This window comes from Enoplosus armatus, chromosome 7 (genome assembly GCF_043641665.1).
Source record: "Enoplosus armatus isolate fEnoArm2 chromosome 7, fEnoArm2.hap1, whole genome shotgun sequence".
NCBI lineage: Eukaryota > Metazoa > Chordata > Actinopteri > Centrarchiformes > Enoplosidae > Enoplosus > Enoplosus armatus.
The window spans coordinates 9,660,013-9,674,395 of record NC_092186.1 but is presented as its reverse complement, the minus strand read 5'-3'; the positions used below and the strand labels follow the sequence as shown (position 1 = coordinate 9,674,395).

At 40.0% G+C, this 14,383-nt stretch overlaps 2 protein-coding genes across 2 annotated transcripts; both read left to right on the top strand.

Annotated features, from left to right (window-relative positions):
• The first annotated feature begins 1,867 nt into the window (after nt 1-1,867).
• LOC139288259 (ras-related protein Rab-11B-like) lies at nt 1,868-5,973 on the top strand. The gene is made up of 5 exons (XM_070909534.1): nt 1,868-1,970; nt 3,131-3,326; nt 3,740-3,933; nt 4,150-4,230; nt 4,328-5,973. The coding sequence occupies exons 1-5, from the start codon at nt 1,931-1,933 to the stop codon at nt 4,471-4,473; spliced, it is 657 nt and encodes a 218-aa protein (XP_070765635.1). The 5' UTR covers nt 1,868-1,930; the 3' UTR covers nt 4,474-5,973.
• Nucleotides 5,974-9,689: 3,716 nt separating this feature from the next.
• marchf2 (membrane-associated ring finger (C3HC4) 2) lies at nt 9,690-12,469 on the top strand. Its single transcript, XM_070909232.1, has 4 exons — nt 9,690-9,871; nt 10,606-10,801; nt 11,091-11,300; nt 11,466-12,469. Exons 1-4 carry the CDS (start codon nt 9,690-9,692, stop codon nt 11,622-11,624), a joined length of 747 nt encoding a protein of 248 aa, XP_070765333.1. The 3' UTR covers nt 11,625-12,469.
• The last annotated feature ends 1,914 nt before the right edge of the window (nt 12,470-14,383 follow it).

Genomic DNA, 14,383 nt, shown 5'->3' with positions numbered 1-14,383 from the left:
TTTGCACTTCTGAAGAGGACCTGAAGAAGAACTAGTGATAGAGGCCAAATAAACATACATCACGTTATCTTCGTTTCTGCTCACACAGGCTGATATTTAGGCAGCATTTCTGTTAGGGTTATCAAGTGTGTGTGTTGGTGAAGTCAATCACAGTCATTGTAGGGTTAGTGTTTACTGTAGTCTCTCTGTGGCTGACATCTTAGGACTCTCAAGTAAGACTTAAGTTAAATTTCAACAAACTGATTTTTTTTGTCTAACTTCAGAAACTTCAGTTGGTTGGTACGTTTCTACGTGTTTGTCTGTAAGGGAGGACACATCAATGTAAAATAGAAATCAGCTCATTCTCATGATGTGCAGTGGCCAGTTGTAATCTGTTTGCTGTCGTTCATCAGATGGAGACCATAGCAGCAATATTTTGTACAGTCTAGCTTTTAAGTTCATTTTTATTGCCTTATTGAGAAATTTTACATGTAGGCCTGTCGTTTATATTTTTTTTCACTCGTGCTGTTGTATTTATTTTTCTTTCTCATAGTTGTGCTCCTGAGAATGTGTACATAAAATTATAAATACATATATAAAGATATACAAATATATTTTCCATTTGAATCGGAGAATATTATTTTTATTTGGTTTTATTTTTGCTGCTGGGCAAGAAATGATTGCAATCTACATAATTTACTGTACCATATTCTTCAGTGTGTTTATTCAGATGCAGCTGCTGTATATTTATGGTCTATAAACCACAGCTGTTTCTTTGTAAGATATCCAAAATTGAGAAGTTTGTGGGTTTTCCTGTACATGCAAATCAATAGGGATTCTTCCAACTGTTCAGCTGTGTTGTGTACGTGTTTTCAAATCGCTGTGTGCCCTCATCCAATAGGGAGAGTCCTTTACAGAGACATAGCATGATTTCAAAATGAATATGCATATCAGAAGTGTGTATTTATGTATATCTGTGTATATTCATCTATTTATACGTGAGGATAAATAGATGGCTGTATGTGTGTGTGTTTGGACTCAATCAGAATGATTACAAAATAAAGCAGTTCTATGAATTGTTGTCCATGGAGATAATGTGATGTGATATTTGTATTGAGTCCTTGTTGAAATCACCAGATACCTAATCTGAAATGGAAATGAGCCATTTGTACCAGTCACCTTTGATTTGGGATACAGTTTTTGATCACTTAACTTAATTAGAGAGACTGATCAACATTGAAAGCTCTGTCATCCTATGGCTATAGTCATAATCACAGCTTCTGTACAGCCTGTCTCAATCAGCCTCGGCAGAAGTCAGTGAGAGAGCTGCTTCACGAGCTCTGCTAGTTTTCTATCCAGCTGCAACTCTACAGACCTGCACCTGAGCAGCCACAGCTGAAGGTGAGCCCACAACCAGCGGCGGTCTACTACATAATATATAATACTATATCATGATCCAACTCAGTATTTCTCTATGGTTTTATTATAGTTAAGACCAATTAATAATACATAGTATAGCCCATTGTATTGTTCAATTTCACATAAACCTTGTACATTTTTTGTATACCGTTAAAATAAACATACTGATATAGCCTGGAATACATTGCAGAATGCAGTCAGGAACAGGACTGAACTTTTAGACTAATATTGGATGTTGCTCTATTTTCAACAAGACGCAGGGCGTCGAAGTTTGGAGAACAAAGGGTGTGATGCACCGCCGTGTTCTCTGCTGCGCATAATGATTGGTCGGCATTTTCAAATAAAGTGGATGATTGGTTCATCTATTTGTCAATTAATGTGATAACATTTTCAATTGGTCGAGAACGACGTTCCCGAACTCACGTGCTCGTTTGCTTCCTTGAAGGCGGTGCCTACTGTCTGCCGGTGAGAAGGGTTGTTGTTGTTTGTGGGAAAGTACTTAAAAAGTAAAAAAAACAAACCCTCTTCTAAAATGGGAACCCGAGATGATGAGTACGACTACTTGTTCAAAGGTAATTTCTTCTTTAAAGGTGGATGAAGGACAGCGTGTTGGTCCTCTTTGTTAAAGTTCGATGACAGCACTAACGTTACGAACTGAGGAAGTCAACTAACGTTAAGCCAGCATTAATGCTAAAGTTAGCTCTACTAGTAGCAAAGTGGCAATCTGTAACATGGTAGCTGTTGGCTGTCGAGCAAATCATGTAATCACTATTATAAATTAATCTAGCAGTATGTAATGCTACAACACTTAGTTTCTAGAAGTGCATGCCTTAACCTTGCGAACCAATCAGGGAGTCCAGTGGTGGCATTTAACGCTAGTGATTGAGCAGGCTAACGTTAGGTAAATAAGTGGCTAAATAAGTAAGCTAGCTTGCTAACATGGTAGCTATTTGGCCTCCTTAAACACAATCATCCGAGACGACATTAAGTTTACTTTGAACGGAAAGCTACTCAACAGCTTCCCCGTGTAAAGACAGAAGCTGTATTTTAAAATTGGTCCGCTTTACGAGTCATCTAAAGCTAAGGCTACTTAACAGCTAGCTAACTTGTGGACTTCGTCAAACAACGAACATAACTGCTGTTTGACATATTTATCTGCGCTGCTCCTCATCACATTATCAGTCGTCTTCTACTTAACGGCTTATGCAGTAAGACACAATTTTATCTGAATTTGTAAGAATGAGGTAACACATGTTTTAAATTTCACCTCCAGTTAATATTTTATTACAGCACTATTATGGGGAATTGAAGTCCCATAAATCATAAAAGAGATGAGGATACTCAAGGAGGTCGGTATGAAACAAAATCAGATGAAAGCCACAAATCAACCAGAATAAAAGGATCTGAACTAAAAACTAGGGCCTTACTGTAACTTCCTAAGTAGCACCTTGCTGTAGTTTACTGTACAGCAAGGTGCTGGACTTTTATATAAAATAGAGTATGCATATATTTGTGGTTGTTATCTACAAACGTTAGCTTTGATGACTCAAGTTCTTCACAGGGTGGACTGAGGCTTAAAAATAGTGCACTCTCTACAATGTAACATGGATAGGAAGAAGGCATGCCAAGCCCCAGCATGGTTGCACTCTTATCTTTTTACAGTTTGTCAGACTAACACTTCAGGGCTGCTGTTTTTAATGGTTTTCTTTTCTTGTGTGTATTTTGGTTCTAGTCGTACTAATCGGAGACTCTGGAGTGGGGAAGAGCAACCTGCTGTCCCGTTTCACAAGAAACGAGTTCAACCTGGAGAGCAAGAGCACCATCGGGGTAGAGTTTGCCACCCGCAGCATCCAGGTGGACGGCAAGACGATAAAGGCTCAGATTTGGGACACAGCTGGACAAGAACGCTACCGAGCGATCACCTCAGCGTCAGTCTGTTTTTTTATTTGTCTGCAGTGTATTTACCAGTTTTGACATAGTTGGGTTATTTAAAGGGTAATATGCTGTTTGAGCCCCTTAGGATGTTGAATTTCATGCCTAAGGATCTCATGCGCGTAAAGTCTGTATCCTTCAGTCACGCCTTAAATCTCACTTTAATGTAAAGGCCTTATCTTAATTTCTATACGTAATGTCTACGGATGGTATATATAACATGGTTAACATATTGGATCATCCACTGATAGATTCTAATTAAGTTACCTATCACGAAGCAAGTCATTGTATTTTGTCATTTATACTTTTAATAGTAACATTTACTGCAGTAAATATGCAGTCGTCTTTAATGTTCCTGCCTCAAAATGATTTGCACTTGCATTTATCTTCTTTACTTTGCCGTCACCAGGTACTACAGGGGTGCCGTCGGGGCTCTCCTAGTTTACGACATCGCCAAGCACCTGACGTACGAGAATGTTGAACGCTGGCTGAAGGAGCTGCGGGACCACGCCGACAACAACATCGTCATCATGCTGGTTGGAAACAAGAGCGACCTCCGCCACCTCAGGGCAGTGCCCACTGATGAGGCTCGAGCCTTTTCAGGTAAAGTGTCGGGGGGAACAGCATTGCATTTCAAGTAGAGTCATGTAATTAAAGTAGAATTATGTTTTTGTTTTGCTTTTTTAAACAAGCCTACAGTTTAACCATAATACCTAAATCACTTATCTGGAGTATATACAGGTTATTATCCAAGCTGTCCCTTGTTAATATACATTTAAAGTGTAAAAATACTTTGTCTCCTCTTTTTCTTATCCTCAGAAAAGAACACTCTCTCATTTATTGAAACCTCGGCCTTGGACTCCACTAATGTAGAAGAAGCCTTTAAGAACATTCTCTCAGGTACAAAAAGTGCTAAACTGTTTAATATGATGTGAAGCTGATATCCTACGTAAGCTAACTTTAAATTTGACTGAAAGCTCACTGTTTTCTCTCACAGAAATCTACCGTATTGTATCTCAGAAGCAAATATCGGACAGATCTGCACATGATGAGTCTCCAGGCAACAATGTAGTGGACATAAGCCTCCCCCCAACCTCGGACGGGCAGAGGGGCAACAAACTCCCTTGCTGCCAAAGCCTGTGATGGTCTTATTTTCTTTTCTTGTTTGACTTTCTGTCAGTCTTTCCTTTTCTTCATCTCTGGTTTACTTCAGCTGTCATGTTACTGTCATCACAGCACCCTCATGGGTTCAGACGTCTCTGACACCAAGACTCTTTTATTTGACATTCCTTTTTGCTGGTTTCTTCTTTGTTTGTTTGTTTGTTTGTTGGTTCATTTGTCTCCCTCTGATCTCAGATGAGCCCGTGATCTCAGATGTAACGGCCTCATGATAGCCTGGAGAGGGAGGAAGTGTTTGCTGCAATGAAGTTGATCTTAAAGCTGTAGTTAACTACAATTTCTTTTAAATTAAATATCCTTTATGGTCCTATTGACCCGCTCCTGTTGAAGGAATGGTGAGGGATCAGTGGGCCTGTGTATCAGTGCTTCAAGTGGTCTCTACTTGCCTCTTTTTCTCAGCTTGCAGTGAAACAGACTTGCTACAGTGGAATCCCAATTTCATGTCTGGTTGACCTGATTCTGCCTATCATGCAATACGGGTGTAGAAGAGGAGATGAGAAGAAGGTACCATTGGAGTACTGATGCGTACTCTGTCTCGAGTTACTATTTGTCTCTTTAATATTAATTTTCCTCTTTGAGCCCTGTGCCCACTGTGGCATGAAATTAGCATGAGCCAGGGACCAGACTGGCTGTGACTGTCTGACTTAATGTGGGCAAGTGTTTTTATTTGTGTGTTTGTGTGTGTGTTAATCTTAGTGCACAAAGATACCAAAGGAGACTGATGCAATCATTATCAGTTTTAGGTTTTCTCATTTTCAGGCGTGTTCAAGGCTGCTAAGATTGCATTTCATTGCTGTATTTACTAATCTGGGCTGTTTGCAAAAAAACAAAAAAACGTGTAATGCTGTATAGCAAAAAGTAATGAATTGTGTGTGCGATTTATTATTTGTGAAAAAGTGGCATCAGCCTGGATCAAGCCTCGCGTTCCTTTCTTGAGTTGGCTCAGGACAAACTCTCTTTCAGCAGGCTGTGACAAAATGAAAATCTTTTTTTTGCACTTATGTCCAATCATTTCAGTGGAACAAATCGCCACATATTTTTGAAATACACATCAAGTAACATTTCCTGTTGTTGTTGTTGTTGTAAAGAATACTGTTGGTTGAAAGAAAAAAAGCACTATATGTGGTGCTTTTTTTCCCCCCTCTCATGTACTCAATCTTTGCTGCCATTTCATTGTCACTTGTTGAGAAGAAATGGATAAAGATGTGAGTAATATGAAATGCTCTTCAGTTAACACTTTCACTCTAGCCACATTTAACGGCTGTTGAGAAAGTGGAACTGAAAGTCAGAAATGCAAATTGTTTTTATGGGTGGCTCTCATCTGGCTTTCACGTGTGATTGATTTGACACATTATGTCTCTTGTGATATTTCACATTTCTTCAAATGTATGTAAAGGCGGCAAATGTAAACTTGTTTTGCTGCTTTGGCATTACACAGAAAATACAGAAGCATAAATAAACCTAATCCACATGACCATATAGCAGAAAGACTTATTTTTGGATGCATTACTCACTCTGTGTACTCTAAACTTAATGCTGTGTCCCCTACTGTTGTTTAGCAGCTTAGGTGTCAACTGTCAGTGGAAATGTTTGTACAAAGGGCATGCGGCCTCTGGGCTACCTTTTTTAAATCTACACATATGATGGCTAGGGCTCCTACGCAAGATGAACACATGTAGTTTTACAGCATGTAATCAATGCCTTGTGCACTCAGGGCAGGCCTCCTAAAATATTGGATATTTTACATCCTCATTCAAACAAATCTTGTCAATATGAATGCATTTTAGCACCACTAAATATATATATATATATATATATATATATCAGTTTATTATGTGAAACTGTAAATAGCAACATGCATTGCTTGTTCAATATAATATGGTCGGCCTTTCAGATAAAGATTCATTAAGTAGCTCTCTGGCTACACAAGCATTATTAACCATAACAAAGAATTCATATTCACTATGCAGTTGACCTGCCACTTCCAGGACTGTAAAATAAAGTCTATGGACATTTTCCGACCAATTTGTGCTTTTAAACGTAATCTTGTCTTGTGCTTTGTTGTCAGAAGCTCTGGTGAAATCTGTTTTCGATTTTAAATGCATTACAGGAATCAGGAATAAAGTCCCCGGTCTGTTTATTTCTTCTGACCGCTTTGCGCATGTGATGTTTTCGGTGAACGCCCCTCCCTTTGGCAAGCTGTTGTTATTCACAATCACATTTTAAGTCGTCTGGATTGTGTTTTGCACTCGTCTGGCCTGTCTTTACAATCGAGGCAGACAGCTGATGATGATGATGATGATGAGCCTCTGGGGTATATTTAAAGCCCCGGGAAAGCGGAAGCTGGCCTGCCGTGTGTTATCAGCTGAGAGCTGCTAGCTAGCACAGGGCTCAATAACATCACTAACGCTAGCTAGCCAGTCGCACTGCACTCAGACCAGTGCTGTAAATTCACACATAGCTAACGTTACAGCTAAAAATGACACGAGAAGGAATTACGAGGTTATTAGGGCGGTAATGTGTGCCGCCGTGAAACATCTGCAAGAAGAAGACACGGGGTGAGTAGACCTTTTTTTTTTTAGCTTTCATTTTTAAACCAGGCGGACGTCTTGCAGTTTACTGAAGCTACTGACAGCTGGCAGCTAGCAAACAACACAGCTGTAACGGGCACTAACGGACCATGTTTATTTGCTGGACAATGAAAATTGACATTGGAAAAAAAAAAAGACAACGGAAAGACAATTGGTGCTAAAGTCTTAAATATGTCACTGCAACATAGTTATACACAGCTAATCTATGCCGCCACGTACGGTATTGTTATATTGACATGATGCAACCCTCCGTTCCAGACAATAGTCTGGCTCAAAGCTACAACAGCTGGATGCAGCGATAACAGCAACGTTAGCTACCTGTCCCGGTGAACATGAAAACGACTCAAGTACCTGTTTCATGCCGCATTGTATCTGTACTTATTAACTGATGCCTATCACCATTTTAACATTTTGAAACCGGTTACAGTCACATTCACTGAGTCTGGCTTAAAAAATGACATGCATTTATGTTTCTCAACTAATCTGAAAATACACTGGCCTGTTTTTATTCCTGTGTTTACATACAGTACATCACTAGCTTTAAAAAAAACCCTGACAACAGTAACTTCATAGATTTTGTTGTTGTCTTAGTTTTGGGGATCAGAGATTGTGCCCCCATGCTGTATCAGTACGCATTAATAATAACACCAAGCAGTAATACTGTAACAGTTTGCCATTGATTTGAATGGGTAAAGAGGTTCAAGTTCAGGCCTTCAGGTTTCACCAAACATTTGCAGTCCTGGATAACTGGTCTCACAAAGCTGGCTCTGTTAATAACAATCAAGTGTGAGCAATATTATATGATATCTGTTACAGCTACAGCTAATGTAATGTGTAGTTTTAAGGGCTGCTTATTTAATATAATACACATATATATTTAATATATATATAAGGTACAAGTTGTAGAAAGCAATTCTAAAGGTGATGTGGCCACATGTAGGAATGTTTACTTTGTTGAAACATCTTTTCTCTGACACATTATCAACAAAGGTAGATTATATAAATATATAATATATATATAATATATATATTAAGTATAATAATTGTTGCAGGTCTGATTTTGTGGATCAAATTAGATCAAATGTTATTCTTTCGTCCAGCACCTGTAATTACCACTCTTCTTAGTCACAGCTAGTTTTAACGTGATTGTAGAGTGTAAATCATTGTATTAATTATTCATAAGGAGATAGAAAAAAAGACACAAAATCCCATAAATGAAGACCCAAGAATTTCTGCACCATCTGCCACATTAAACCTCCTGTTTAAAAACAACACAACAACAGCATTGAGTACATAGGATTATATATATGGTGTATTATTTGAGTTTGGGTGTAATGCTATGGTGTTACACAGCTACAGAGCCACAGCCAGGCCTTTTATAATGACCCAGTATTTATCTGTGACCAATAGTCTGGTCTTGTGTCTTGTGTCATATACAATATGTTTGTGTGTTAAAGTTATGCACTTAAATGTAGTTGTAGTATCACTGAAATGGTGAGTAGCTACTTTCTTTAAAAGGAAAGGACACATATCGGACATACCTTTTGTACAGCGTCTACTGTCGTGTAATAACTCACTGTATCAATCAATCAAAATGAAAACATTTCACTCAGAAATGTCCCATTTGTCATTGGTGTGTTTACTGTACAGAATCATTTCCAAACAGCAGGACAAATGTACTACAGGTTGTAGCAAATTCAGCAGTCTTCCTCTTATCTCTAGTGAGGGGTTATCTGAGGGGAGACAGCTGTTTATCAGTCTGCTGCACATTACACTCACTGCCACTGACGTATACACTTTTGCTTTTATAATGGATTAGTCGCTGCTTTGGGCAAATTGGCCCACCTCCAAGCTTCCTTGTAAATTTCAAAATGCATTTCTAGATAACTTTAGTTCATCTGACATGGCAGGAAATGAATGGTACATGAAGCACACTGTCATAACATACAGCTATGTGTAACTAGAACGAGACTGTATTGACGATATAATTATACAACAGCATAATATTTTCACAATACTGTTGATAATATGACGGTTGGGTACGATTGTTATTGCTTTCATATGATGTCTAATTTCAATTTGAACAGCTAAACAGAATATTGTTACATTTAGCTGTAATGCAACCTTAAGGACCAGGAAGACATTTAAGCTAACTCTCTCACACTATAGTGATGACCCAAATGATATCAACATACTGCATCTCTTTATTATATTTTGTTTTTGAGGCACCATGTAAATATCAGCTTGCTTCAGCTTCTGAGTGATATTATCCTGTATTGTAATTTTATACGATTGTCCTGTAATATTGTTTATTTTATTGTTCAGCGGTAGAGATTGTTCAGAGTAAAAGTAGCAATACCACAGTGGCATTCAAAATGTTAGTTAAGTCAAAGTACATTTAGTATTGGTATAAAAATGTACCAAAAGTAAAAGTACTCATTATGCCTCTCTGTTTGTGTTTGTAGAAACTAACCATTCCCAACCTGCGGAGAGCAGAGTTTGTGTTTCCTGCTCCCCAACTCAACCTTCGCCTCTGACCCTTTGCCCCCTCACCTCCACCTATACGCCCAGTTTGTGGCCACTGTAACCATGACGACAGGGGGGTGTTGCCACCTGCCAGGCTCTCTGTGTGACTGTGCGAGCAGCACCGGTCTGTGGAAGAGCGTGGAGGAAGCAGGTGGTGATGGGTGCCCGGCGCTCTACGTCACCCAGGTCACAGCCATAGACGGACGCTTACTCTCCTCTGTGCTCAAACCCATGGGCACACAAAGGTAAGACTCGTCTCGCCAGGGAAAAGGTCTTGTGGGGTAAATTGACATGAACAGAAATGTGCAGGACAAGCACAGCACAGTGGTGCAACTGCCTCCGTAGCAGGAAAAGCACAGGTTTAGTAATAACATTATCAAATGGCTCTGTTCTATTCAACAACACCAGAACCCTGACACTGAAGCAGCTAAATGGAATTCAGCCATTGTTGATTTTATTATTCACATCTGTGCTTTTCCTACAGTGACATGTCAAAAATTCCTCTGTGAAAAAGGCCTAGTGTTTATATTATGTATGTATTTATCAAATTATATTTAGGATGGTTACTTTTGACGCACTCGCTTCCTTACCTCGTAAAATTCATTTTGAGGTCCGAGAATTCGTTTCTTTGATGGACGTGTTAGATTTCATGTTTATTTTTTGAACATAATTGTATATTTATTGCTGCCTCCCTTTTCGGTCTTCTGATCTACATGTGTTTTTCATCCATTCTTGAAGTTTCTACATTTATTGCAATTTTAAAAAGGTGTAAGACTGTGTGAGTAATATGATCATAACTTTTTTCACTACACAGTGATCTATGCGCTGAATGCGTTGCTCACTCTTCCACAAAATGCTTAAATGCATCTGAGTGTCTTTGATGTGCAGCAAGCCCCTTCTGCGTTTTACTGCATTTGGTTAAAAAGCAGTTACAGAGTTGATTTAGTTCTTTTTTTAATGTATTATATTTTTGTCTCAGTGATGGTCCCATCTGCCGCATTTGCCACGAAGGAGGCAACAGCGAAGGTCTCCTGTCTCCATGCGACTGCACAGGCACCCTAGGCACGGTGCACAAGAGCTGCTTGGAGAAGTGGCTGTCGTCTTCCAACACCAGCTACTGCGAGCTCTGCCACACAGAGTTCAGCATTGAGCGCCGACCGAGGCCTCTCACAGAGGTAACAAAGGTCAATGCCCTTTGCCTTGTCTGCATCAATCTTTCTGCCTGCCTTGTTTTTACGTGATTGTGCTGCTGTTTGTGGATGACTGTCGTATATAAATGTGTGAAGGAGAAGTAGCTTTTTTTGACCTCATCTTTCTGCTTGCTTGCTTGCCTGTTATCATAGTGTGTCTTTGCTGTTCTTGATTGACTTAAGATCTCTCTTCCACCTGTCTCTCTACCTCTCCTTCACTTGTATATATTCTCCCTCTTCTCTGTTTTCCCGTCTCCTACTTCTTACTCCACAGTGGCTGCGGGACCCCGGCCCCCGCAATGAGAAGAGGACGCTGTTCTGTGACATGGTGTGCTTCCTGTTCATCACACCCCTAGCAGCCATTTCAGGCTGGCTGTGCCTGAGGGGCGCTCAGGACCATCTTCAGCTGGGCAGCTGGCTGCAGGCCGTGGGCCTCATAGCCCTCACCATCGCCCTCTTCACCATCTATGTCCTGTGGACCCTGGTAAAAATGAATTCACATACAGATTAGACTATAGCACTCTTGTAATGTACATCTTGGGTGTTAAGGGCCTATTAGTGGACTTTACTCACCCTAACAACCAGCTAGAAGTTCATCCATATAATTGACCCCCTGTTTCTGTCTTCTCTTACCTGGTTGTCTGTACAGGTGTCTTTCCGCTACCACTGTCAGCTGTACTCTGAATGGAGAAGAACAAATCAGAAAGTACGTCTGCTCATTCCTGAAGCCAAGGAGTCTAACTCTTCCCAACATTCCTTGCTCTCTACCAAACTGATGAAGAAGTCTGCCAATGAGAGTATAGTATGAGACCAAATGGAGACGGTCGATGATAATGGTGTCTTTCATGTGTCGGGGGCTGACTGTCGACGCATCAAGCCTAGCCTTTTAAAGAAGCACATGTGGGCTTTTTTGTTGCTTTTTAAAAACATTTTTCTTTGCCCCATCAGTAATTCACATCGCTTTTTTTAAATCTGCCCTCCTCCAGATCTGAGCACATTTAAAATGAAGTCTGTTTGTCTGTCCTCACGCTGGGTGTTGACCAAGCTTATGCAAAGGCACTGAAGAATGGACCAGCACTGACATGTGCAGAGACTTTTACAGAGACACAGGAAGAGTCTCATTATCATGGATGCGATGATAACATTAGATAACAGCGACAGCAGAATAAGAAATGACCAAACTAACTTGTTTAGTGGACTAATGTTCTAATGATTGTTCTGCTTAGTTTCCACAACCCGCCGATGGTCCACAGGTCCATTCATTGTCGTTCGGCGATGATGACAGTGTGTGAACTGCTAGATAAATGTCATATCTGGGCATGCCCTTACCTACATAGGCCTTGCATTCTCTGCACAACATTGGCCATCGAGAAGCTCTTTCAAGCAGTTATTGTGTGAACCCATGTTAATCTGTAAAAGGAAAAAACGAAAAGCTTAGATCCACGATTTATTTGCATTTCACAGTCCAGATGCCCGTGTGCTGGCTGAGATGAAACTTTAATTTTAGCACGAGACTTCTTTCAAGGTTTTTCTTTTTTCCTGCATCTGTTTTTACGTGTCATCCCGGAGTGGGAAGCTGCATAGCAAAGCCAGAGATTGTGCAATAAAACACTGTGGACATGGAGCTCTTCACAGTACATGAAGAGACCTCTGCCAACATGCACAGTTATGCATGCAAGCACTGTTAATACTTTTCTTTCTTTTTTTAGTGTTAGTGTATTGTTAAAATTCTTTTGTGGTTTAAATGTTTTGTTTTAAACCACTAAAGAATGAACAGATGTACTATTCCTACCGAAGTAGGGTTTAACAGTGTCCTCATAGAGGTTCCTGTATTATCAGCACTTAGCAAGTGTACAGATCAATAGAAAACTCCATCAAAATGGATTTTAGAGGAACATTTCCACACGTATTGTTGGGTGGCTGATGCAGTGTACTAAAGCATCCTTCTAATTGCCTGTTAAAGTACTTAATTATAGCTGGGGGGGGGGTTACAAACTGTACACATTGCTGTATGTGTGTAGTTTCTATAATCACACCAAGAATCAGGGATACAGAAACGTCCTGTGAGCATTTCTCATCCAAGTCATGGTCAAACGTCAGTGTCTCTGATCTGATGGAGAAAAAACAACCCTCAATGCTGGTGTTTAGTGCTTCTGCCAGTCTCACACACACTTTACCCTCCAACAATGACTCTCATGGTGGGTACATTATGCAAGCACCATTAAGGCTTAATCTGACTTTAGCTTTGTTTTGTTTTTTTCTTTCAAGGAAGCTGCTAGATGCTCACATGCTTTCTCAAAGTCCATTTGATGGATTTTCTGGGGATGTTTTGATGTTACTGACTCATGTGGGACTAGCTGTGTTGGTTGTTTTGTGGGGAGTAGAGAGAATTCACTTCTCTCTTTTGTATATAGTTTGGTGCTGTTTGTAATCAAGTCACTTATAGTGGCTGTTAATCAACCAGTCAGAAAACACAAGCCACAGTGTCCGCCGTCATAACATGGTCCAGTTTTGAACATAGTTTATTACTTCATTCCACTTCATTTTGGGTACGGGGAGACGGTTAATTGCCACTTTAACTCGCTGTGGGCTCTTCACAGGGAGATACGCCTGACGGTGAAACCCCAACAGCACATGTACGGTTGTGAACAACGTCAGTGTGTGGCCCGAAACACATTGGCTTTAAGAATACAACAGCATTGTCCTGTCTGGGTGATGCAGGTGTTAAGCCTGTTGTTCAGTATTATTGCGTTTCATTTATAACTGTGCAGTTCTGTAGGATGCAATAGAAGCAACGAGGCAAGCTTAAAACTAGTCTAAAGCTAGACTGGATGATTATTATTAATTTTATGACATCCAAGATCAAAATTATTGGCTTTTGGGTTTAGTTCCTTTCTGGAGTGACATTTATATTTTTTTTAATGAGTGATCACACATTTGATTATCATGCTTTGATCATTGTTTGTTCTTCTATATGCATTTCTACTGCATTGTAAGCACATGCAGCACATCATCTGTGGTGTGCAGAGGCCAAAACTTTGGATTTTATGCACGGCCGTGTTTATTAATGCTTATTTAAGATACATATACATATATATTTACTTTATAACAATCAGGCTTGAACAATATTAATTAATTTAAGTTTTTCCTCCTGTGCTCCTTGTGGCTGTTGTAAAACATTAGTCATAGGAACAGGGTAGATCTCAGAAGTGCTTGTGGGAAATTGACACCAGCTATGTTGCTGTAAGTGTTGAGCAACCGTTTTTAAAATACTTTGTTTGGCTGCCGACAGTGTGGCCAGTGACCAGCGGCCGTAAGCGTCACTTCCTTGCCCTGCCCTTTTGTCTACACTAACATTACACTTTGGCACTGTTGTCCCACATACTACCCCAGTTAATCGTTTGTTTGTGTTTTTAACTGATCTCAGAACAAAGGATTATATCCTGCAATACTGCGATGCACCCGGGGGGGCCTCACAAGCTTATGAAGTCATTTGATCATCCATGTGTTTACTGTTTGTCATGAACAAGGCTTTACTCCAAGTATTGGGATCTTTTGTGGAACTGA